The sequence below is a fragment of the Haemaphysalis longicornis genome, unplaced genomic scaffold (assembly GCF_048455015.1).
Source record: "Haemaphysalis longicornis isolate Haplotype H1 unplaced genomic scaffold, Haemaphysalis longicornis Haplotype H1 scaffold_1, whole genome shotgun sequence".
Classification (NCBI taxonomy): Eukaryota; Metazoa; Arthropoda; class Arachnida; order Ixodida; family Ixodidae; genus Haemaphysalis; species Haemaphysalis longicornis.
Window position 1 is genome coordinate 389,478,501 of NW_027526203.1, and position 24,629 is coordinate 389,503,129.

Here is a 24,629-nt window from a genome sequence, read left to right on the forward strand (position 1 = left end):
TGCGGTGTTATAATAAAACGCTGAGCTATTGCTGCCTTTGACAGCGAGGTTGCGAGTTGCGGAAATGGGACGATCGACACTGCAGAAGTGGCGGCGCAGGCTACATCGCCGCAAAATGTTCAAGCAGTGGCTGATAGCGGGAAGGGCTATTATTTCACGCTAGTAATAATGGTTTATCTATCTGAAGTGAAATTTAATGCCAAGAGGGAGGTGGCTAAACATACCAACGTTATTCAAATTACGATCGTAGTGAATGCGCACCTTGGGGATTGAAATGGGAGGGCTGATGGGGTGCGAAGATTGTCACCTCGCTTTGCGCAACTTTTGCCATGCCTCTACAATTGTGTGTAAAGCCGAGTCTGGGATTCCAAAAATAATAATTTCAGCGTTCCCATGATAATAAAAATGCCTTACGATTGCTTAGTTTTTCGATTCGATGTTTTCAACGGCACTCCATGCTATCTATGCATAGAGCCGAAGAATTTATTAATGGCTTGTAAAAAGGTAGTGCAGTTCATGCCTTGTGATACTCTAGTAGAAAAAACTTTATTGAAAGGCTGTTTCAGTGTTATGTACGTTCAAAACCCATTAAACAGTGCGCCCCCCCCCTCCCGAGTTGCCAAAAATTTGATTTTTAGGCTCTAAGGTGACGTAATAAATGTCTGCTCTAAATCAAGGTTCTTCTGCTCCAAAATAGAGATTTCGCTGCTCCAAAAACTGCTCCCAAATCTGATTCAGCTGTCTCACCCCTGATAATGGCAAGTTTTTGTCTTATCATCATTATTTCTTCATGAACTCAGAGGAAACAATTAGAGAACCAAGAAACTCCCAGTGTAGGCACTGTTGCCGACATGATGGCAGCCTGCTGGCGCCACTGAATGGGGCTGAGGTGGAGCACATCGCTAGTGAAAGTCGTTCTGACTCTTACCGAAGCACTTTGGCAGTTAGCTGGATTTGCCAATGTTGCTTTGACTTTTACTTTGGACTAGAACTAGGGCAAAGGTCGTCTTGTATTGTGAATACTGTACTCACGGGTGCTGCAAAGTTGAAAGGATATTGATTTTTTTTGTAAGCGAAGCTTTCTTGGTCTCACTGATGGCGGTGTCGTAACCAAAACACAAATCAGGAAATCCAACTTTCCACAATGTGAGGGCTCATGATGATAATGATGAAACGGGAACAAAATGCTTCCCGTGGTCCGAATCGAACCTGGGTCCCTCGAGTTATGAAACCGACGTCTATCTCATTGCACCATTCCGACACGGTTAAAGGGACACTGAAGTGAATTTGTCAAGCTCCCGTTTTTGCTTGCACTGTATAGACTGGCTCAAATTAGCACATGTTTCATCGTTTATCCGGTTGACAAATCGGTAATTATTTTACAAAGCGCAAAAGAAGAAAAATTACCATGCGCGGTTTGCGGCGGCCGCACAAACTAAGCTGTGACGTTGGGAGGAGGGGGCGCCGTGATTGGACGATGCCCAAGGTTAGCAATCAAACAAGTTTCTGTTTCGGTTTCGGTCTGTAAAACAACATGTTTGACATTCGATGGCGTCGTTGGATGGGCATTCTCAATATCCCAGTTATCGTAGTACCGCGCTTCTGCCATGTTGTCGGCTGTAAAATGCATAAGATAAGCCTCCCAGTACGGCTTGGAATCGTAGCATTCACTATCTGAGGCCTACGCAGTGCATGAACGCCCTCCGCGTCCCCGCAGACGCTCAAATGCATGCGCTTTTCCCCCATATTTGGAGCTTGCCTCGCTCATGCCTGTATCGTAAAAAGCGTGTTCGCACCAGGCCAAGGGTCTGTTGATTCTGGCCTGTGCCCACTGCCCGCAAGCAGTGGGTGCTTATGGCAACAGCACGCCAACGAGAACTCGCTAGCGCGGCAGTGCCAGCCTGCGCGAGTTCTGTGGACTAGTTCGTGGAGCAATGAACATTGCGGCCCAAAAAAAGGTGAACTCAGTATAGAAAACATCGGCGAAAAACGAAAAAGTTAACTCATAAAAAAAAAAAAGCATGTACCCGCGGCGATTCGAACTTGTGACTGGCAAAACACTTGCGGTGACATACCTAGCGCACCAGACGACTAGGCCACAGAGGGCCGCTGGCGGCAATGGAAAATATCAGGTATATAATGTATAACCAGTTTACACTTTTATTTAGTTTTAGTATTTCAAGCAGCTTAGGTGACTATTTGTTGTATTGCGCTCGTGCAGTAAGCGTCCCGCGAGTTTCCACAATAGCTCACGTCTAGCAATCGCATTTCGTAGACGGGAAAGCGTTCGCAGATGCGTACTCGTGCTCCTGACCGCTCTGCTTGTTCGCCCAGCGCAAAAAAGTGCTTCCCGCACCCTAGTTTTACGCTGTACGGTAAAAATATCAGTTGATTTTATTTCCTTAGTACCTATATTGACTTCGCTCACTCTTCTCCCCCTTCAAGAGGCCTTATATTTTCCTACTGGCGTACCAGTTTGTTGTGCAGCGCTTGTGTGAAGCGACCTTGACTTGGAGCTAGATACAGTGTACAAACTAACGAAGTAAAGAAAGGCGCATTCTTCCATTCCCAAACGTGTTGTGGCTTAGTTTCAACTGATCGAACGAATTGCGACGACCCGTCGGCGGCCGGCGGACTAAACGGTGGGCCGACTGACTCGGTCGCGGAAGGTCGGCGAGCCGTGCAGTAGCGCAGCCAATTGTCAGCTCCTCTCCTGCTGACGTCGCACGAAAACGCCACAGAAAATGGGCGAGCGTAAAGAGAGGAGGACAGCATTTTCGAATTGATTTTTCTACTAAATAAATTCGCGTAAACGCGCACAGAGTGGTCGAAACAGGGCCCAGGGACTCCGGACTACAGTTTGCGCTCGTAATCCCGCATTGTTTACAAATCACTTCAGTTTCCCTTTAAAGCAGTCCGGATTTTGAACTTTGATTTTCTTCCTGCTACTCGAACTTCTAAATACAGTAGACTCGCACTAATTCAAACTCTGATAATTCGTACTTTCGGTTAATTCAAACAAAATTCAAATTTTTGGTTGGCCTGCTATCCTTTTAGTGTATTCAAAAGCTGCTTAGTTCAAACTCCATCATTCGCTTGATTCGTGCTTTTTGCGTGTCCATATTGAAAAATATCTACTGCTTTCCCGTCACTATTTAAAAATTTGCGTGCTTATATAATCATAACAGTTGCGAAATGAAAAGTAAGCGTCTCAATACTTCAAGGAAAAGGGTGTTTCTAGTAAACAAATGTTTGAAATGAAGCACAAGTAAGGTAGGCGTTTGTATGTCTCTGTACATTCCTCGCGCAGGCGACAGCTAACGATTAGCAAAAAAGGTTGTCGCAAGCAGAAATGCGCTCGCCGAATGTGCACAGTAACACACGATTGCGGGAAGACGTAAGACATGACAGGGAGGAGCAGCGCGCGCTGCTTCTCGTGAGCAAACACATTGCAAGTGCACAAAAATCAACAACAGCTCACCGATAAAGAAAAGCAAAAAAAAAAAAAAAAAAAAAAAAAAGCAGAGATTCGCAAGTCGAGTGAACATGTCGACGAGCGGCCCCGGATGTCGGCGCGGGTTTGCACGCGCGTTGGCACGGCAATATCGAGAGCACCGCGGCTGCAAGGTCTCGGTGGCAGCGGAACCAGAGACCGTGATGTTTTTCAACTTTTTAGCCTTATTTACCGTTTTCATGATGTGAATTAGAAACCAAAACAACGAACAGGCCTAAAAAACATCTGAACATGATTGACTGTCTGCACTTGTTGAATTGGTCAAAACCACGCGGGCCACTGTCACAAAAACAAAAAAGAAAAACGCGCAATCACACAATCGTGTGTCGCGTGTCAGCAAAAAAAAGAAAAAGAAAAACGACACGGCGGTTAGGAAAGTGAAACGCACGGCATTTGGCTTGGGGACCGTACGCCTCCGCTTTCTGTTTATTTTGTGCAGTCAGGGTTTAAAAACGCTTAGAAAATAAAAAGAAATGTGATTAAAATCAATGCCTAATCATAATGTGTGCTGTCACCTTGCCCAGAGTCATATATATGAGAACTTCTGATAATTAAAACTTTGGATTTATCGCGAGTCGACTGTATATTGAATGCAAACAAATCAATTGCAAATGGCCACTTTATTTCGCGGAGAGAAATCTTCGCGTTTCAAGCATTTTTCTTGTTAGATGAAAGGGGCTTTGATTATGATTTTTTTTTTTTTTTCATGCGTGACGAGTAGGATTTTTTTCCATTCTTTTCCCATGCAGGGGTTATACTGCACCTAGGTGGACTCAAAACAAAAATCATTATATGCAGATTGGCTGTATCAAACTACCAGATAAATGAAGCAAATGCTAGTGGCTAATACCGTGATCCATTGTAATCAGGTTTCACTGTATATTGCTTTGGCTTGTTGGTTTCGGCACGGACTGTGAAAATAGTGCCAGAAAAATGAGTGACAGGGAGCGCATCAAACTTATTACCAACTAACTTGCTAAACTTGTTTGCAATCTCTTCAGGAGAGACCCACAGGAGTTTTTCGCTTGGCCTGTGAACGACATCATTGCACCGGGGTACTCAACAATCATTCACAGCCCAATGGACTTCAGCACAATGAGAAAGAAGATAGACGACAGTGACTACGCCTGCGTCAATGAGTTCAAGGTAAGCATGAGAGTGGCGGTAGGACCTGGTATTCTAGAATTTGAGGTGAGCGGCTGCTAATGGGGATGATATTTATATAAGCTAAGAGCTCCGATACCATGTGACAGGTTGTCCCCTGAGGCTTGGATTCATTCGTCTTGGCTTGCCTGCAGATTTTCTTTTTCAAAAACAGCACCTGTGATCACAGGATTTTGTTGAAGTTTTCAGGTGACGCGCTGTTCTTCGTTGGCTTTGCCTCAAAGCGTGCGTGTTCTGACTTAATCTGACAGCCCCACACTTCACTTCAAAGCAGCTTAGAAAAGTTAAACATGCTGAAAACTGGCTGGGAATAGGTGTACAAGCGGAATCTTTATCTAGAAAGAAGTTGGTGCACAGTACGTCGCAATTGCCCCCCTTGGCTTTGCCGCCATTGGAGTGAGTTTCCATTAGCAGGGTTCGCACAGACCCTTGAAATCCTTGAATATCCTTGAATTTGATAACATTAATTCAAGGGCCCTTGAAACTCCTTAAATATAAATGAGCTCCTTGTAATCCTTGAAAATTTAGTGGACTTTGTTTCAATAAAGCAAATGAACGACGTATTTCCGTAAGTCACACTGATTTCAAAAGCGCGTTTACTGAGGAATGACCGCGAAAACAAGTAGCTTTGACAGAAAAGCAATAGCAGCAAGTTTCGGTTTCGAAACCGGTAGCGCCTGCATCGTCTGGCAACAAATGTGAGCCAGGAATCCAATCCAATCCAACGCAAGTTATATCAACGGTCGGTCGGTACTCGGTCCGTGCGTCGGTCTCGCGCGTCATTTCTCAGCGAAAGTTCGCGTTTGTGCTGTGTGCAATGCCTGCAACTTTACTTTGACAAGATGTCAGGCGGAAAGTGCAAGTTTCAGTCTGCGTGGCTGGAGCACAGCGAATATCGTCACTGGGTGAGGCCGGAGACAAGCGACCCTTATCGAGCGAAGTGCGCAGTATGTCAGAGGTCGGTCGACATTGCAACAAGGACGATGCTATATGTACTACCATCGCCTCCTTTGGCGATGGTACTACGTAGTGAAGTCCCACCGGAAATTGCTATACGCACTACCCATATAGCGCCATCTATGAGGCGCTGTCAGAAACGCTCCCGAGCTTGCTTGGTGGCGGGCTGACGTAACCTCCGTACGAACGGCAACGTACCTTTTCGGTCACGGCAAAGTTTGCGCTGTAGTCATGGGCGTGAAATGGATTATGGCTGCCCACAGGCTGTGAAAATCCATGGCGGCCTGCTGAACGTTCCAATTTCAAAAGAGTTGAAGGTGTCAGTGCGCCAAGCCCGGAATAGGTATGCTGCATACCTAGACGAGCAAAAGAAACAAGCACTGTCACGGCAGGCAACTTCAAAGAGAAAAGAGCTAGAGCAAGAGCTCGATAAGATGCAAGAAAGGAAGTCAAAGCTTCAAAAAACTCTCAAGTGCCTGCTGGAATCCGCGGACCGTTTTTCGGAAGAAGCTGAAGCGAAAAACGACCTCACCTACTTAGTCAAGGCAAACAGCTTCTGTCGAACTGCTAAAGAAAAGGAGCTGGAGATAGCTTCTGTGGAAAAAGAAATCCATGCGAAAACTGCGCTGCTTTCATAAGTCTTGTAAGCAAATAAAATTTTGCTAACACTCCTTGAATTTTGCCCATTTTCATCCTTGAAATCCTTGAAAAGTCCTTGAATTTTCAGTAAAATATTCTGTACGAACCCTGCATTAGTGTTTCCAGTCCACGAAAGGAACAGCCTACAGCTGTTCATGTTGCCAAGGTTCCACCACTAACCTAGAAATCGACTAAGGGTTTGGTGCCTACATTGAATCACATGCTCTGGTATGAGCTGCCTAACTGCATAAATTGACCAGGGGCTTTCTTGTGCTCTTTTTCTTGTTTTTCTTTGCACTACGGGCGAACAGGTAGAGGCTGTGAACTGATCCTCATATTTGACGGCTGTTTTCAGGAGGATTTGAAGTTGATGTGCGACAACGCGATGACCTACAACCGCTCTGACACAGTTTATTTCAAGTCAGCGAAGCGCATGTGGTACTCCGGAAACAAGCTAATGTCAAAGGTATCTATCTATTTGCCTGCACCAAGTGAGGTGTGCCCCAATACACCAGAATGCATAAAATCTAATTTTGTTGGTTATAATTCATGGTCGTAGCTCCTTGTAGCGTGTTTTTAATGTATTAGAGCAGGGGTCTCAAACACGCGGCCCGTGGGCCACATGGACCCTTTGATTGCTGCCCGTCCCGTTCATGAGTGTCTTCGTTCTCTCTATCTTTCTCTCTCTCTCTCTTTTTTTTTTTTTTTTTTTTAGAGAATGTGTGAGTGCGCGCCTTGCTCGCTTAGCCATAAACGCAAATGGCCAAAGTCTGCTCGAAAACACGTTCATATCGTCTTTCACAACTTCACGCTACCAGAGTGGACACCCCTTTAGTCATCCTGGAGATCGATATCAACATGTTTCTCAAATCCTGACACTAAATTCTATTCAGAAATGACCCGGCATATTTACAAGATGTGGGAAAGGAATTGTTTCTTTCAAATGGCAGCGTTGGCTGACCTTTTGCTACCTCCCCCCCCTCACCTGTTTTAAACTTTCTTCGCTGTCCCGGCCCTTGCGAGACTAAATTTAGTGACTGCGGCCCGCTCACTGATGTGAGTTTGAGACCCCTGTATTAGGGCACTCATTAATGCTTCATGAACTTAGTGAAAGACTGTGAAGCAGGATTTCTGCAGTGGCTCTTTTCCTTGAGCAGACTCGGTATGAGCGGCACTTCTTCACTCTCTAGGATCAGCTTTTGGGCTTGGAAGGTACCCTCCCATTCTTTGTGGACCTGACTTCGGAGGAGCTTGGCTTTGACGTCAAAGGGAATGCGACAGCACTGTCGGATGTCAGGTCACCCCAAGAAGTTGCTGAGGCCCCCGCGCCTGTGGAGGCTGCACCACTTGGAAGCCCAGAGTTTGCGAAGAAAAGCAAAAGTGGATCGTAAGTGTCTTACGTTTTTCCTGCTTGCTCCATGTGTTTCTTCAATTTGAGGCACTCAAAAGGATCTTGTGAATGCTCGCTAACTGCCATGTGTAATGGGACCCTAGTCGTAAGGCTTTCATGGTGCCTTGCAAAGACGTTTTAAAATTCAGGAATTGTATATCTGTTTTGAGAGAACCACAATGATGAGTCTGGCTGCACGGCTTGCCTGCCTGTTTTTCACTGATGACCGTCTGATGTTTAATGTGCACATTCCAAGTAAGAACAACAAGAAGCCACAAACCCAAGAATTTTTTTTCAGCGACTTGTTCTAGCAGAATTGCTGCATGGCTTGTTGAAGTAGTCATGTTGTCATTTCATTTATTTACTGACTTGAACATACTGGACTTTGTCTTGCTAATGTCGAGACTCAATTTATTTTTGCTTAGCCAGTTGGACGGTTTGGAAATGTAAGAATTGGCAGGTGCCTGCTTGTGGATTTGTGTTTTTCCATCCCTTTTTCATACTGCACGGTGGCCATGATAAAGGTTTGTCGGTGTTTATCGAGTAGCATGCGGTGGATATTGCTTGTTGTTTCGAAACACAGGCAGCTACAATGGGCACTCATTCTCTTCCTCTTTGTCTCCTCTTCCGTAGTAGTGAAGAGGGAGCGTCTGACGACCAGTCTTCAAACGAAATCCTCATTCAAGCCCAGAAGGCGGCACAGGCTGCGGCTGACAGGCTGACCCTGAAGAAAGCCAACAGCAAGGTAAGCTGTTCTGGCTTGTCTGCCTGTGATGCCTACTTTTACAACAAAAAATGCTGCATGCATATTAGTGCACCTGTACAAAAAAGTGCAACCCATCACCCATGATGACCAGGAAGGATTCCAATCACCTTCAATTCATACCTGGCATCAGATGAGCAGGAGCCAGGATGTATTCGGATAGATCCTAGCTTATCCTAAGGGCTTGAGGTTTAGGGGTTTTGCCTCTTACTCAAGATGAGAGCGTTAGGTGTAACTGGGATAGAGGTGAACGACAAGAATACCAGTGCACAGACTGTTCTGTGCCTGGTAAAGAACCAAAGCAGAATTGAATTTGTTCGGAGAACTGATTTTGTTCAAAGCCCTCCCTTTTGATGAATGAAACCAGATGCTAAACCTTTAGAGTAAACCTTCACTTCGTGGAAGTTTCAAATGTTGAAGGCTGGAATTTCGCGGTTTTATCGAAATGGCATACTATGTGCAAGTACAATTAATCTCGTGCAGTAAGTGTAGCACAAAATTTGAAATGTGAAAATAATTGGAACATTTTTGAATACGAATATCTTTGCTCTAGTGTGTGTAGAGTTTCTAAAATGTAGCTTAAAAAACATATATAGCTTTGGCAGTCAGGGCATAATACATTTCAGTGTCCATGTACTACTGCTTGACAAGAAAGTGGTACAAAAGAATTAAAAGTAAAATACAAGATGGCAAAGTAATGGACCAAGAATTTGGCACACATTGCCATGAAAAAATGCTGATTCCTGAGCATGCTGTGGAAGCAGGAAGTATATTTGACTGGTCCCTCAAGTCATTGAAAAGAGGCTGGTGTGGCCAGTGCCTTACTACAAGCATTGTCAACAAGTACGAATAACTCGATTCCTCAAGTTACGCAAGTAGCGTTTCACTTCAGCTAACATACACCAGCGTTACTTTGTGCACGGCTTGCACGTGTCGGGCCTTTTTGCGCAGCTTCGACGCCTTGCAAAAAAGCCAATCCAAGGGGCATGTCGTGCGGTAAAGCCAACTTTTATTATCGTTTGGTGTGTGCTTGGCACATCGCAAAATTGAGGAGCTTTGTGCTGTTCCTCTGAGTCTTGCATGCATAATCATGGGAACGGCAATTAAACTTCGCAATGCGATATCTCGGAGTACGGATGCGCGAGAACAATTCTTCCAAATGAAACTGTGTAGAAACACGATTGCGTCTATATTCTCAATACAAACATGCCTGCGTACTGAAGCCACTAAACATGTTAATTATTCAATTTTAGTTAATTAAGCCACCGGCATCAACAATTACCACCTCATTCTGTGTCCCCCTGGGCGCATAACTTTACTGTAGAGGGGGTTTTCATGTATATCTCAGCGCCTAAGTTTTAAAAATCCTGTCGACTTAACTTTGATCACAATGTAAAGCCTGGTTCTAACATTGCACTTGTAGCACCCTTTAGACCCAACCACATAATCGTGTAATAACGACATACTCGTGCACCAACGTAAGTGCGCGCATAAGAGTACGTGCTGCCGCGCACTACACCGAAGAGGGTTACTAACCCCATGGCAGCACCCACCGCGGTGGCTCAGTGGCAAAGGTGTTGCGCTGCTGAGCACGAGGTCGCGGGTTCGATTCCCGGCCGCAGCGGCCGCTTTTCTGATGGAGGCGAAAAGCAAAAACGCCCGTTTGTACGAGATTTCCGCACACTTTAAAGATCCCCAGGGGGTCCAAATTAATCCGGAGCCCTCCACTACGGCGTGCCTCATTGCCTGCGTTGCGTCGGCACGTTAAACCCCACAATCAATTAATCAATCAACCCCATGGCAGCCGCTGTAACCGCGAGGGCCGCTATATGACCTAGGCATAACGCCACCGGGATGGCTTCAATCAAAGCTTGCATTTACCATTTCTGACCATTAAATTGCATCCGAAGAAGGAGCGATAAAAGCATGACTGTTTATTTAAATGAGAAACCATTTTGAACTCAATCGCGCAAGCAGGGCTGGTTTAAGCACACTGCACATGCAGGAGCAGTGTGCGGATATCTGGTTTGCGCAGACTTCAGCGCAACAAGCCCATAGCAGTGCATTTGGCATTCACTGGAGTACGCCTGTTTTAAACCGAGCTACGCCAGTGCGCGAGTATGTCAATATCGAGCGTCCATGTGGTTGGGACTTACCATTTGCTGAAAAAGAAAAATTATAGCTACGTGTGCATTTAATATCTCCTATACGAAGCATCTTGCGAACTCCAACTGCTTTAGTTCACAGGCCTGCAATGCAGAGCGCAAAAGAAGGTTTTTTTTTTAAGCAACCTCTTTAATGACTCCCTACAACATGTACCTGGGGTCAAACTAAATTTCTTTAAATATGGGTTTATGCCATTTCTCAAATAAGCCGTGGTGAAATGGCACTTGTATAAAAAAATGTACACAAATATAGGACCTCAGGATGCAAACAAACCTGGTTTATAAAGCCCTTGTTCATCAGCTTCAAAACCCGTTTGCACACTTCTCTAGGATTACCCACAACAGTATGTTACAATGTGTATGTCATACTGACTTGTATTTGTATTTTGTCAGCATGTATTGTGTTGTATTTAGCATTGTATTTGTATTATGTCAGCATTTATTTTCCACTCGAATACTTGCCACCAGATGCTGTTAGCAGTATCCCAGTAAAACTTTTTATGAACAGCATTTTGACAAGTTGTACTAGTTTTTTGGGGTTTGTGAATAGTTATTTTTGCGTTAGGAAGCAAATGTTGTGGGGTTGCTGGTACAAAAACTAAAATTTGCAATTTCTGAGGTAAGCTTCAGTGAACAGCTTTAGTCCAGAAAACCTAGGTCCTCACTGGCTGCTCATATTACATTTCCTTTCAATGACCGCCGCCTTTACCACTCTAGAACGAAAACTTCTGTGTTGTGCCACTCCTGGTTACTCTAAAATACCAGCACCATAATAAAATAAAGGAACAGGCTGCACTGGTTTGCGTGGCTCTAGACATGGGAATATGTGACGTTTTCTCTGGGCTGCCGCGGGGGAAAGAAACTGCTTTTGCTTCATATCCCTGGTTTTCACGAGCGGCCTTTACGTATTTACAACATGTAAAACTTTTTATTTTACTTTATACGCCATCAAGTCGCACCTAAAATTTTCTTTTGAGTCTCTGAGCATCCAGTTTATGTATGCAGTGGCACTAAAGCTTTGCTAAATGAACCTGTCATGCGAAACTACTTCACTATGTTGAGGGATAAAGTATGTCCACATTATGAAAGCACTAATTGGAAAGACAAAAGTCGGTTACATCGTGAAATTAGAGAAATTGAGGTTTGTTATACCGAGGTTTAACTGTGCTAAATGTAAGTTGGGCTGTCACTCATTTTTTGTGCTTAGTAGGCAACTTTTTTTTTTTTTTCCAGTTTGGTTTTCTACGGCAAATGGAAGATGGAAGTACCACGTTATCAATACTGAATCCGGACTGTGGAGAAACAAAAGGTTAGTTTTGCCCCCCTCCCTTGTGTGTGGCAAACATGTAGAGAGACAGAGAGAGAGAGAGAGAGAAAAAAAAGAAAACTGAAGTTTTGTCAACAGAAAGGCTACATAGTTGCTGAATAGAATGAGAATACTTCAGAAATTTGATCATTTTTCTTTTTCCAGGTGCAAAAGAAATCAAAGTCAACTTGGAAATGTTGGTTGGAAAACTAGCTCACGGAACAGGGTCACTCATGGATTTCAAAGATGACATTAAAAACATTGCAAGGCCAAGTAAGTTTTCTTATGGGGGGATGGATGCAGTGATAAGATCACGGAAAATGAACAAAAAATTGTTTTTTGTAAGTCACATATGTATTTGGTCTGCACGCTTTATATTTTATGCATTTCCCAAGTTTCTCCATCGGAAACCATTGCAAAGTGCTTTAGAAAAATAATTATGTCAGCTGACCCGCCGTGGTGGCTCAGTGGCTAAAGCGTTGTGCTGCTGAGCACGAGGTCGCGGGTTCGATTCCCGGCCGTGGCGGCCGCTTTTCTGATGGAGGCGAAAAGCAAAAACGCCCGTGTGTACGAGATTTCGGCGCACGTTAAAGATCCCCAGGTGGTCAAACATAATCCGGAGACCTCCACTACGGCGCGCCTCATCGCCTGCGTTGCGTCGGCGCGTTAAACCCCCACAATCAATCAATTATGTCAGCTGAGGCGGCAAAAAAATTTCCTGCAAGATGGGGAAAAAGATGGCAGTGTTGAGAGCGCTGTATCTCCGAAACAGCTCCGCTGAACGTGGCTATTTTTGTATATTTAGACGAGCCGAGCTGTCACCTTCCATTTTGGGGCTGCCTCTTTTATCTTGGAGAATTGTAATAATCGCATAGGCATAGTCATCAGCTTCTGCTGTGGATCTCATCACCTTATGGTGATTGTCCGGGGGGTTCTTTTGCGCTGACATTTCTAATGTTGCGATATATTCGAACATCAAAGTCACTGCATGTTCAGTCGTAGTCAGAACCTATTGTCACAGTGAACAAATTGAAGTGCCCATTCGGAGTGCAGTCTCCTGCTCTTATTTTTTTCATTTTCTGTCTGGTTTGTAATTTTGCACTTCTTTTACAGTAAATTACCTCAACTACGGGACGTACAGCACCTACGCCCCCCACTACGATTCCACATTTGCGAATCTCTCCAAAGAAGAGTCCGACCTTGTCTACTCAACATACGGAGATGAACTTGGTGTGCAGTATGCCGAAAGGTATCCCCATTAATTGTTCGCCATTCAGCTATTTATTTGAAGTCATACCAATCGGTTTATTTCCCAGAAATCTGGCAGGGCCCATGGGCCAAAAGCAGACTTAACGGCTTGACTGGTCCCATGAACCCATGGAGGGGCCCATGAGCTGGGCTTCTCCATCGCTGTAGCTCTCTTGGTGGGCTGCTTTTTGCTGGCCAGAAGTGAGCAGCAGCAATGCAGGGGACCGGCAGCAGTGCACTCTGTAATCTGGGTGAACACTCAGCGCTGTCGCCCAAACCACTAGTCCACTGTAAACTGTTGAGTTACACTTGTTGCATCGCTCGTGAAAACCGCTCCATGTAATTACCCATTTAATTTCATATTTATTACTTGTTGCTGACACATTACTATCATTAGTTTTGCTGTTCCTGCAAGCAATAGTAAATGATTTCCCGCCAATAGTTTTATTCAGTGTGTTGGTTGTACACATGTGAAGAGAGTACATTGCTCTTCTCTAACCGAACAAATGAAATCCCTAATTATTATATAATGTAGGATGTTTGAAGAGTATAAAAAGCTTTTATTTGAAATAAATGGTATTTGATTAAAGGTTCAGTTGAAAAAGCCAGGGGCCGACCTGTGGGAAAAAACTACCTTATAATGCGGAATATAGGTCGAGGCGGAATATAGGTCGACCCCCTTACCTTGTAGCCGAAAAATGCAAAAAAAAAAAAAAAAAAAGGTACCAACCATTGTTTTATTGAAACTATAACTTGTTTCGTCCTAGATTACTCATTTAAAACTGTCTGAAGTATCGTCGGACGACTGCTTCTGGCTCGCTGTCGCCCACACAGCAGGTCGTCCTCGGTGCAATCCAGGGAATTGCTTATGCAGCACTTCTTAAACACTCGCAAGACCATGTCATCGTGAAGCGAGCGCAAAGCATGGGACACTCGTGTGCAGACCGGAGCGACAGCCAGTCTGTTCAGGTGGTCAGCAAACATCTTGGGCTATCCATTCGTAGAGACATCGCACGACGCTAGCGGACAAAATTTGCCCCTTTGTACAGCAGCACAGGTGCACAGAGCAGCGCCCATGAAACGAGGCCTTCCGAGCGTTGCATACCGAGAGCTGCCCCTTCAGCTAACGCCGCTAGCAACACTTCTTTTGGCGATACCGAACTGGCGCAAGGCGGACACGCCATTGGCCTTGGAAAACCCCCAACTTTTCTTTTAAACGCTGCTGTAAACTGGCACCAAGTACCTAAACTCATTTTGAGCAAGAAGAAAATAGCACGCACACATTCGCCGACAGCGAGAGAAGCAACAAAACAAAGATGGCGTTGCGTCCGATTGATGGTGGTGGCGATGGTGCCTTTGGGGTTTGGATGGGCTCGATGGGCTGCCCGGTCGCCAGATGACAACTGCCAGCGACTGCAATATAGGTCGAGGGGTGACTTTTCGGCAAATTTTTCTGTAAAAAATCTCGACCTATATTCCGCATTATACGGTATTCAGACGCCGAAAGAAAATGCAGTCTGGGTTCTAGAACCACAGAATGAAATAAGAAAAGGTGAAATGTTGACCCGCATAAAATGCGAATTGCAGAAAAGTAGGAATTGAGAAGAGGTGTTCTTAATTTGAGCTTAAAAAAATTATCGTTATCAACAACAAGCCCCCCTGCCTTCAAAACACTTCCGAAGCCCCTGGTTGTTGCAGTCTACACTGCTTAGTATGAAATGAGCAGGAGTACAACCCTTTTTTTCTTTTTTTTCACGTTATCGTGGACTTTTTGCAGTGTCGTTCCCAAGTGAACATTTGGCGTGCCACCTGGAAGGGGCAGTGGCATTTTCACCTGCAATGAAAACAAAAATTTGCTGCAATTTCCAACTGGGCCTCATTGTGGAGGCCTGAAAATTCATTGTGGAGGCCTGCAATGAGCGTAGGGTGGGAACTGTGACCAGCATTGCATATAAATGCTACAGACAATTTTTTCTTTCTACACACCTGCAGCATCTCTGCACAGCGTTCACGCGGGGGTAAAGAATGGCCTAACGCTGTTTTCAATGCGTAGCACTAGCACTTAGCGAAGGCCTAGCACATGTGGTCGAGTGCATAGAGACACACGCTAAGCTGAGAAAATAAAACAAGAATATGACTAGGAGCAATAACTAACGAGCTATAAAAATTAGCCAATGCCAGTGGAATTAGCCAGGCTCTTTTCACACCCTTCGTGATGAGGCAGGTTTACCCGAAACCGTTCGTCAAACAATTTGGATCGCTGCCCAATGTTCAGCAAACCAGGCAGTGATCCAGGCAGTGGAAGCTGCCCCAAGGCAGCTTCCGCATTTTTAATGATCTTGGTCTGGCCAGTAAAACAGCTGATATGAAATAATCTGATGAAGGACAGCTGTGAAACGGTAAGTTAGACCAGTGGGACTGCACACGGCCAGTGGCAGATTGCACACAATGGACAGGAACCATCCTCCTGCTTGGGACATTTCTTACCGTTTTTATCGAACGGAACGGGAACGATGCATGTGTAGGAATAATAAATGCCGAACTTCACTAAACCCTAGTTCTTTATTACATAAAAAACTGTGACGAAGGCAAGCTTTACCTCTGGGTGCGGCACTTTGCGTATTCAGAAGTGCTGTTCTTCAATCTCACCAGAGCCACGTTTTTCGGCAGTGTCCTTGTTCTTGACAGTCCAGCGGATTGTCTGCTTAGACAGGCGCATACTTCTGGCGATGTCAGCCTGTTTTTCACCATTTTTTGCAGTGTTATTTATGCTTAGTTTATCCAGCAGTGAAATCAGCTTCACTGTCGCTAATGCTAAAGGGCACTAGGTCACTTTACTCATGCCGCTGGTTGCACAAAAAAATATGGCCACCGGCTTGGCTTGGCTTGGCTGAGCTAACGCCCCGTTCTATGTCCACAATGTTGCCAGACATAGTAGTTTCCTTGCCAAAATAAAAAGAAAATGCATGTCGGGTGCTGGCACCGCAGAAGTCCGCTATATTGGCATTCAGTCAAAACAATTTTCGATCAAAATTTAGTCTGTTGTAGCTGATAGTCTGCTATAGCAGGGTCTGTTATGAGCAAAGTGCATACCTGCCAGGTTTCCCAAATTGTCGGGGAGACTCCCGAATTTTGATGGTTTTGTACAATTGTACGGCCGAAACGAAAATCTCCCGAATACACACCCGTGTCAGGCCAAACCTTTCTCCCAGTTTGGACACATTGCGCCGGAGCTACCCGACAGTCTAATACAATCCTACAGCGATTGACATCGTGATAAGTGAGGAGGTTAAAAAGCGTAGTCGGCCATGTGTGCAAGTTAAGCTGCTTAGTAACACAGAAACGCGAAATGTGAGAGGCAGTTCAGTATGGTAAAGAAAAATTGCACCCAGTTCCGAGCACCCATCCTACTGGCGAGCGGCCGTAACACGTTCCACTCTGTGCAACGAACGTTTTTTCATCATCATCATGTCTAACACAACCCTCAGCCACGTTCTTTTGGCGGGGAGTCACAGGTACGAATATTGTTACGCTCTACAGTATTACCAGGACTTCCTGAAAAAGGTGGCGTCAGCCCCACCAAAGATTTAGCATCTGACCAGTGGTGCATACCTCATTAGTTGTTTGGACGAAGCAGAGTAAATAATTGCACTCTGCTGCTACTAATTTTTCGATCCCTTAGCCTCCCCCCCTTCCCCTGTCAGAGCTCCCTAATGCCATCTCGGAGAACCTGGCAGGTATGAGAGTGGACCCCACTTAAAATGCATGGGGACCAAGCAAACCAACAGAAATGGTCTGTTGTAACCGGAAATCCATTGTTGTTGGATCCGCTGTAACGAACGCAGACTGTACACTTAGAGCATCCCACCGTCGATATGCATTCTTCCAGCCTACGTGGTCATGTGGGCAGAAAATATCAAATTTTCGTTAAAACGACAACACAATCAACAATAAGTTTAGGGGGAATACAGGGGCGTGACACCAGACTGAAAAGTTCAAAATACTGAAATAATCTTGAGGTAAATCCGCAATTTTTGTTTGGAAGGTGCTTGATTGCTTGTGTGCTGGAAGAAATGAAGTGGGGTGTGTTACATTTGCTGTGATTTCATCGCTTCTTTTTTCCCTAGTTTGCTGAGCTTCGCTAAGGATTGTGACTATGTCATGGATATGGTGGATAACCTTCTGGATGTAATGACATCTGGTGAACATTCTAAAACGGTGAAAGTACTCGAAGCGGTAAGTCCTGCATAACACTTCATAATGACGTGTTTGTCGTCTCTGCAATGCGACAATGGTTGATTATGGTGAAACCAGCAATGACTTTTTCTTTTCAATTGGAACAATACAATACATAGTTATTATAGAGTTTTTTCATTGCAATGTGTATTTACGGCACTTCACACTCGTAATTTAAAGGAAAAAATTTTGGTTAGAGTAAGCCCTCTTATTAATATTATAGACAAGCATTGAAGAAGTTGGTTTTGCTGTAAACTGTGAATTTTACCTTCAAATGTGGCAATATTTTGGGTCAAGTGATTGAAGTTTGTTTGAACTTATCTTTTACGAGGAACTTCCTAAATTCTACGGATATAGGTAGTAGCTGTTCTTTCGAACTTGCTTTGTCGAGAATTTTTCCTCTGCAGCATAAAGAAGCCCTCCGGAATTTTTTGGTTATAGTGTTTCTAAAGTTATTCCAAAGTATTATGCTCACAAGTGTTCAGCACTGGGGCTGTGTCACAGAGAGGTTGGTTCTAATTGCTGCAACAAAATGTTATTTTCTAGAAGGAGGAATTAAGTGGTGCCTAGCAGGAAAGCTGGATTAGCGGTGTATACTTTGCAGCAATTTGAGAAACGCTACAAAAAAAAAAAAAAAAAAAAAGTCTGGCCTGGAAGGTTTCTAATGCATGCAGCTGATGTGAGTTATGGAACACTGTGTGCAGATGTAAATTAAAAATACATGACATCAACAGTTTCCAATTTAATTTTTGCAAGTGGTGTAGACAGTGCTTGTCCTTCTGAGCTACATTATGCTAAGTGACAACAGTGTTGTGGCTGTGCAGGGTTAAGTTCTACAAAACAGCTCACGCTGATTTGCGGACCTTGTGCCTTGTCCAAATTGCAAGCATGGCAGCACTCGCATAGGGCAATCAGTTTAAGCTTTTCACGCTAGGCCTTCGCACTTGACTTTTGCATTTGTTGCACTCAACAGGTGTATTGAGTTTGTGAGCTAGCAGCCTCAGCCAAGAGCTTCAAATTTAAGTTCCCTGAAGTTTGGCCCGTAGGTTTCATCGTTACTGTGACAGCTTCTGAGGAAGATTAGTTTATCCTTTAGGTGTATAACTTCTGTTGGTTTTATGTCGCAGCTGCACCCTCCGACAATCCTGTACGTGGTCCAGCTTCACCTTGATGCACTCAATTGGCCAATTTGTGCAGCCAACAATGAAAATTTTGGCGAATAACACCTGTAGAGCATACGGTATGACTCAAAAGTTTGGTCTGCGCTGTGGCATCACGCAATGCAAGCGTTACGTTCTGCATGGCTTAGTGCCAAAGCGCAGACCACATTTTTGAGTCAAATGATACAAACCCTGCTGTCGTTCGCTGAATTTGATGTGTTTTGGCAGCATCAGTTGTTAACGTAAGTACATTAAAGCTAAAGTGCAGGATTGCCTTAGTGTTTACTGCATGTAAATTATGTTTTTCATTCAGATTGTCAAAAAATTTAGCCAAATTTATTGAAGAGCACATTACAGTGAAATCTCGATATAACGAACTTCAGGGAACCGTGGAAAATTGCTCGTTATTCTGAAAGGTCGTTATAGTGAAAATCGCAAAATTTAAGAAAACAAATAGTATTTCAATGCCTAAAACGACCTACGTGTACAGCAGTGTACCTTGGAGTCATTTCTCACAAAAAAAATGCACTAGTGATCATGAAACAATGCACGTTTATTTAAAGTGGTTGGCGATTTTCATCTAGCGCGAGTAGCACAAGCTTCCTAGCAGGAAGGACTCAAACTCTTACACATTCCTGGGGAGTGAATCAGTGGCCGTGCGGTTTTTCCGCGGACATGTGCGGAGTTTTTGTATGCTGTCCACCACATCCGCAGTCGTCGCGTGCTCGTCGTAGTCTTCGAGTGCTGCTGTGGTACCCTCAGAGGCATCGTTGTTCATGCCATCCTCGCTGCCATCTTCACTTCTTCATCCTGAACGCTCAAGGTCTGGGCAATGTCCTCTGTTGTCAGCTCCGCTGATGTCCGTGAAGATCCAGCAAGCCACGTGAGCAGCGGCGGAACGTAGAAAAAGTTGGGGTGAGCGCGAATAGCGCGGCCGCGGCTTTCGGGACGGAGAAGGCTACCCATGCTTCATTTTTTCTCTTCTCCTCGCCTTTTTTCTCCCTCTTGCATCGGCTGCTGCATTCCGTGGAGCAAGTTGCAAGACGTCCTCTTCTTCGCTGCGCTTTGTCGTGTCGTCTACTAGCACACTGCCCCGGTTGCCGCGATTGTTTAACGGACTTCTAAGAGTCTCCGGCCTTGAAAATATGAGTTCGTAGTACTGAGGTGTTGTTAACATGGCACGGAACTAAATAAAACGATCGTTATTTTGAAACGTTCGCTATTCTGAAGTACGTTGTAGTGAAATAATTTTACATTAAAACTACATATAAGCAGTCGGCGTGGGATTTCTTAAACGCTCGTTAATCTGAAAAGTTCGTTAATGTGGTGTTCGTTGTACCGAGGTTTGACTGTACTTCCTTTTTTTGTATGTGTAGTGTCCTTCTTGCGTCCTATTACGCAAGGAGAAAAAGAGAATTGATTTTGTAATGTTGGTTGTTTTACATTTTAGCACCGCAACGGTGTGGTGCCTGACGAAACAGACCTTGGTTCTATCACAAACCATGCGGACGTGGAAGAAATGGAAGTGGAGCAACCAGAATTGAAGCGTGCCGACACCAAGCCCCTGGATTCTGCAGTCTACGCACTCAGCGACCTCTCGGCTGACTCGACGGTGGGAGACAGCAACCACTCCATTCAGCCACCCGTCCAGCCGACCTTCCCAGAGCACCAGGAGGCTCACGAGGCTCGCGACCATCATGAACACCACGACCGCCGCGATCACCATGAGCACCATGATCGTCACGACCATATTCAGAACACAGGTGTGTACGCAAACTTCTTTTGGGGACGAAATTGGGAATTAGGGGGCGAAAATTACAATCATTATTAGCTTGGTGTCCACATTGGCTTGTGCGCTTTCCTTCTGGAGCATTCATTTTACAATTACATTAAAATTTCTGCTATTCACAAAGAATTTGGTGCTAGGCTTTGATGTTTAGCTAGTCTTAATCCCCTCTGTTACATCAATTGAAAGTTGGGACCCCTTATTTTAACTGGGCCAATTTTCGCTGCCATTCAAAGCCACACCTTCACTTTTGCAAATCCTTTTGGGGCTAGTAGCCCTCGGCGTGTACCAAAGGCAACCTTTGGTCTAAGGGGTCAATATCACAGACTTGTTCGAGCAGTCAGGTTAGCTACCCTGGCTGCTTCAACAAAGTTGATGCTTGTGCGCTCATAGCCGGCAAACTATTAAAAGCTGCTGACCTCGTGACCCATAGGGGAACTCCAAGCGTGTGCAGTTTTTTTTTTTTTTTAATGTTTATGTAAGCATGTCTTGCCATCAAGGTGACGTGAATACATGTCCAGTAGGGTTAGTTTGTACTTCTGCTCATAAGTTTTTAAAAAATCAAGCATTAATGTGACAAAATTTTGTTCCACCTTTGAAAGTTTTGCCTGTTGAGGAGTGCCGTACAAACTGGCATTCTGCATTCTGCACTTGTTTCGCATGGTTGAGAGTTTATTCTATTCATGTTCTGGCTGGTAGGTATGCTGGTGTTTGTCCTATACAACAGTGATTTTTGTGGACAGATTAGTTGTGGTCGACATGGGTGCCTAACCGGCACAATGACTCAGTGCCTAAGGCGGTGTGCCACTGGGCACGAGGCCGTGGGTTTGATTCCAGGCCACAGCGACTGCTTTTCTGATGTAGGCAAAAACTAAATTATTTCTGCGCACTTTAGGGATCTCCAGAGGGCATAAACTAATCTGTAGACCTTCATAACTATGTGTTTCATAGCCCAGGTGTAGTTTGGCATTGTAAGCTCCAGTTTGAGCGCCTTTGAATACGAATGCTTTCCTTTCAAGAGGTTTTGGGTTTTGACTTCCGGTAGCTGGCAATCCTAATGAAATCAGCCACTGTTTGCGGCTAATAATTTAACTAATGTCGGCACCTTACCTTTAAATCTGCAGAAATAAATGCACATTACTGTTTAACCTCACTTCATTGGTGCAATGGTAGTGGTGTTTGCAAGCGTTATCATAACAGGCGTGAAATGTTTCAGCATTCTACCTGGTAATGGAAGTGCATAGTTGACGTTATTTTCTAACTTTGCTGTCCTTTGTGACATCATCATGGTGAGCGTGCAGATAAGCTCCTAAGGAAGCAGCTCAACATCTTTTATACATTAACTGTAAGACTGTTGAGCTGTCTTGAAGCTTTTTTTAGTTTGTCAACATAACAAACTCTCATGTACTGTAGCTATCCTTCTTTTCCCTCTTCTTCCCTTGCTTGCTTTCTTTTTCTTTTTTGCACAGCTGCAACTTTCGTTGTACTGTCGCCTTTCGCAGTTAGCGCAGGCCTTGCATGACCTCCGGAACCTTGTAGTTTCAGAGTCGTCGTCACTGGACAGTGCAGACAGTGACATCAATGCCGTGCTGCAACAGAAGCTTCAGGAGTCTAAAGAGATGATTGACACTCTGTCCCGGTTGCAACAAGAGCGGCTCAGTGCCACGCCACCAGCACACCTGAGCCACATTCAGGGTGCCAGTGAACTGGAACTTGAGCTGGGTACGTTCCCCCTGCCTCCTTGCCTTCCTCATCGCAGTCTAAGCCATTGTCATTATTGTCACCTTGCTGGGTATAAAATTTGTATACTTAATGCATCTGTTATAGCACACTCGGAAACTTGTCATGGTGATTTGTGCCTTCATAGTGAGTATGAAGCAAATAATGATTTTCTTCAAGTAATATCGAAAAAAATAATAGGAACACATAGTTGCAAAAAAAAAGCGACTAGCGGGAGCCACTGACACATCAATGAGAACTTGAACAGTTGATGAACCTGACAAATGACAGAATTGTCAAGACCCCAGTTGCAGGAGTTTAGAGAGAATGGCTCTGTATTTGGTGCACCAAGCAGCAATCCCGAGCCAGGATTTTCTAGCAGTAGCTCCAAGTTTGGTTCCAATGCACAATGCCATCACTTGTCGTCATCAAGAGCTGCTGCCACTGGAAGAGGTGGCCACACACGGGCGCATCAAGCACAAATGCAAAGGGGAAACTTCCAGTTGGGAATTATTTGAGTTTTAATGAGCCAACCGCAATGTGGTGCATATTTGTTATGCTTACATTGATGTCACAGGAGATGGCTTGGTCCATGGCTTGTGCACCAAAACCATGGACCTCCTCTATCAGCCATGTCCTGTTCTCTCTACCTTTTTTTTTTTTTTTTTACCCATGTGTCTGTGTTGCTCACTCTGCTTATCGAAGAACCCTTGTGTTGGCTGATATAGTATTTTCTCACATGCAAGTGTATTAAAATGTGCTAGCATAATAAGGGCACTCCTCATACTAGTCATTGGCTCCTTATTGGGGTTGCGCTTGACTTTGTTTAGATCACATTTAACAACTGGGCCTCGGCATGTGAGAAGATTCTAGGGTAACATCACGAAGAAAAAGAAAAGAAAAAGAAAAGGAAATCCAGACTTGCCTTGAATTTTGCATGGGGAAGAAATCTGCAGTATTCTTTAGTGCCAAATATTTGGAAGTTTGTTTGTGACCGATTTGTTATGCCATGTTTTTTGCAGTTCATCGCATAGTGACAAAAAAAATTTGCAAGGGGCTTAGTATACATAGTTTAGAAAATATAGCGTTCATTAGTAAAAAATTCTTGGCAGGTGAGGGGAGGGTTATTCGCATTCTTTCTTTTCCCCATGACATCCATGTCGCATTTTAAGGCCATAAGTTAATTTGTCAGGAACTGCTTTTTATGGAAAGAAACAAGTATGTTCCAGCATTTCTGGGGCTGTAGTGAGTGTGCAAACTTGTGGTTCAATTTCACAGTGAAAGCTTGGTATTCTAATCATCTGTGCATATGATGTTACAAGGTCTCATAATAAGGGCTTGTTACACTCCCTGTCTTGTTTTGCTTTTCTGTGTAGCTGAAAAGATTGCAAAGACACTTTCGGAGCTGGCATCTCACGTAAGTTGGTTCCCTATTTGTTTAGAGCAGTTTACCTTTTTCTGTGCAGGTCATAACAGATGTCAAAGGCTGTACCAAAAAAAAAAAACAGTTTTTGTCTCTTACGGGTTAATTGCAATCTGCAAGTCTTTCTTGCATATCTGCAAACTCCTCTTTGCAGGTAGTAGTCTGCTGACATTTAATGCTTCTATGTCACCTTTCGCGCTTGAGTACCTGTTGTAAAGGTTAGGAATTAGATTTGGATACTGCTCATCAGAGCACGTCTAACATAACTGAGTTAATGTCAACACTCTTACTAGCTCATAACTTATGCTAGAAATTTTGAGTTTGAAATCACAGGACAGATGTTTGGAAGGACAGGTGTCTGGGCTCACTTCATTTGTCTGCAATTTTTGGGTGTTGCAAATTTAAGCTGGCACTGTTACCTGGCCTCTTTTAGTGGCTTAATTAAGCAGCAAAACACATTGCTTAAAAGTTCGTCGCTGTACTATTTGCTGTGTTACTGCAATGCTGCATTCGAAATTTTGAGCTTAAACGGGAAACCAAATGTGCTATTGAAAACCCTTTTTTTTTTTTTTTCTTTTCTTGCACAACATGGTGGCTCCACCTGGAGAACTCTAGCTTCGCATTGTGTGCACGCAATGCACTCAAGGTGGAAGCTTGCTTTGGCTGCTCCACCAAGGGAGGGGATTGAATCTGGGCACTTACTCTTCAAACTTAGCAGCCAGCAGAGCAATTGGGGTCTAAGCACGAGACATTGTCGTCAGATGAAAAAGTACTAGTGGATACCTCGGTTTCTGTACTGTGAAATTTTGTGAAGTGGGTGCAGTGGAACAAAATGGAAGAAGAAGAGGTTTCATGGTGCGGCACAAAATTTGAATGCAAAAGGGCAGTTTTGAGATGGCTCAGATTATTTTTAAAAGGTATGAATTGTATACGGGGGAAAAAAAATGAATCAGAGTGGCCTTGTATTTTTAAACGGTCATTTTTCGAGGTCATTTTGTGGGAGAAAGGAGGATTGGTCTAGAACCTGCATATTTTATATATTACCGTACTTGCTATTGTTAGCAAAGTTCTCAAGCCAATGAAAGGGGTGTGCTTTCATGATAGCAGGTGGAGATCAAGAAAGATGAACTTGCAGACAGATATTTCTCCTCCTAAAAAA

General features: G+C 44.2%; 1 protein-coding gene across 4 annotated transcripts in view; it reads left to right on the plus strand.

Annotated features, from left to right (window-relative positions):
• Positions 1-24,629, plus strand: part of LOC144155255 (bromodomain-containing protein 7-like) — a 77,203-nt gene that overhangs the window by 9,628 nt on the left and 42,946 nt on the right. For all 4 annotated transcript variants that reach the window (XR_013319546.1, XR_013319547.1, XM_077686582.1 and 1 more), the window contains exons 4-14: positions 4,516-4,660; positions 6,630-6,740; positions 7,465-7,661; positions 8,298-8,409; positions 11,826-11,901; positions 12,064-12,171; positions 13,012-13,147; positions 17,274-17,382; positions 19,993-20,305; positions 21,868-22,050; positions 23,424-23,464. Coding sequence is in view for 2 of the 4 variants with exons in the window: in XM_077686582.1 (XP_077542708.1) it covers positions 4,516-4,660; positions 6,630-6,740; positions 7,465-7,661; positions 8,298-8,409; positions 11,826-11,901; positions 12,064-12,171; positions 13,012-13,147; positions 17,274-17,382; positions 19,993-20,305; positions 21,868-22,050; positions 23,424-23,464 (1,531 nt within the window). In the remaining 2 variants the exon portion in view is untranslated. The remainder of the gene's footprint in view (positions 1-4,515; positions 4,661-6,629; positions 6,741-7,464; positions 7,662-8,297; positions 8,410-11,825; positions 11,902-12,063; positions 12,172-13,011; positions 13,148-17,273; positions 17,383-19,992; positions 20,306-21,867; positions 22,051-23,423; positions 23,465-24,629) is intronic.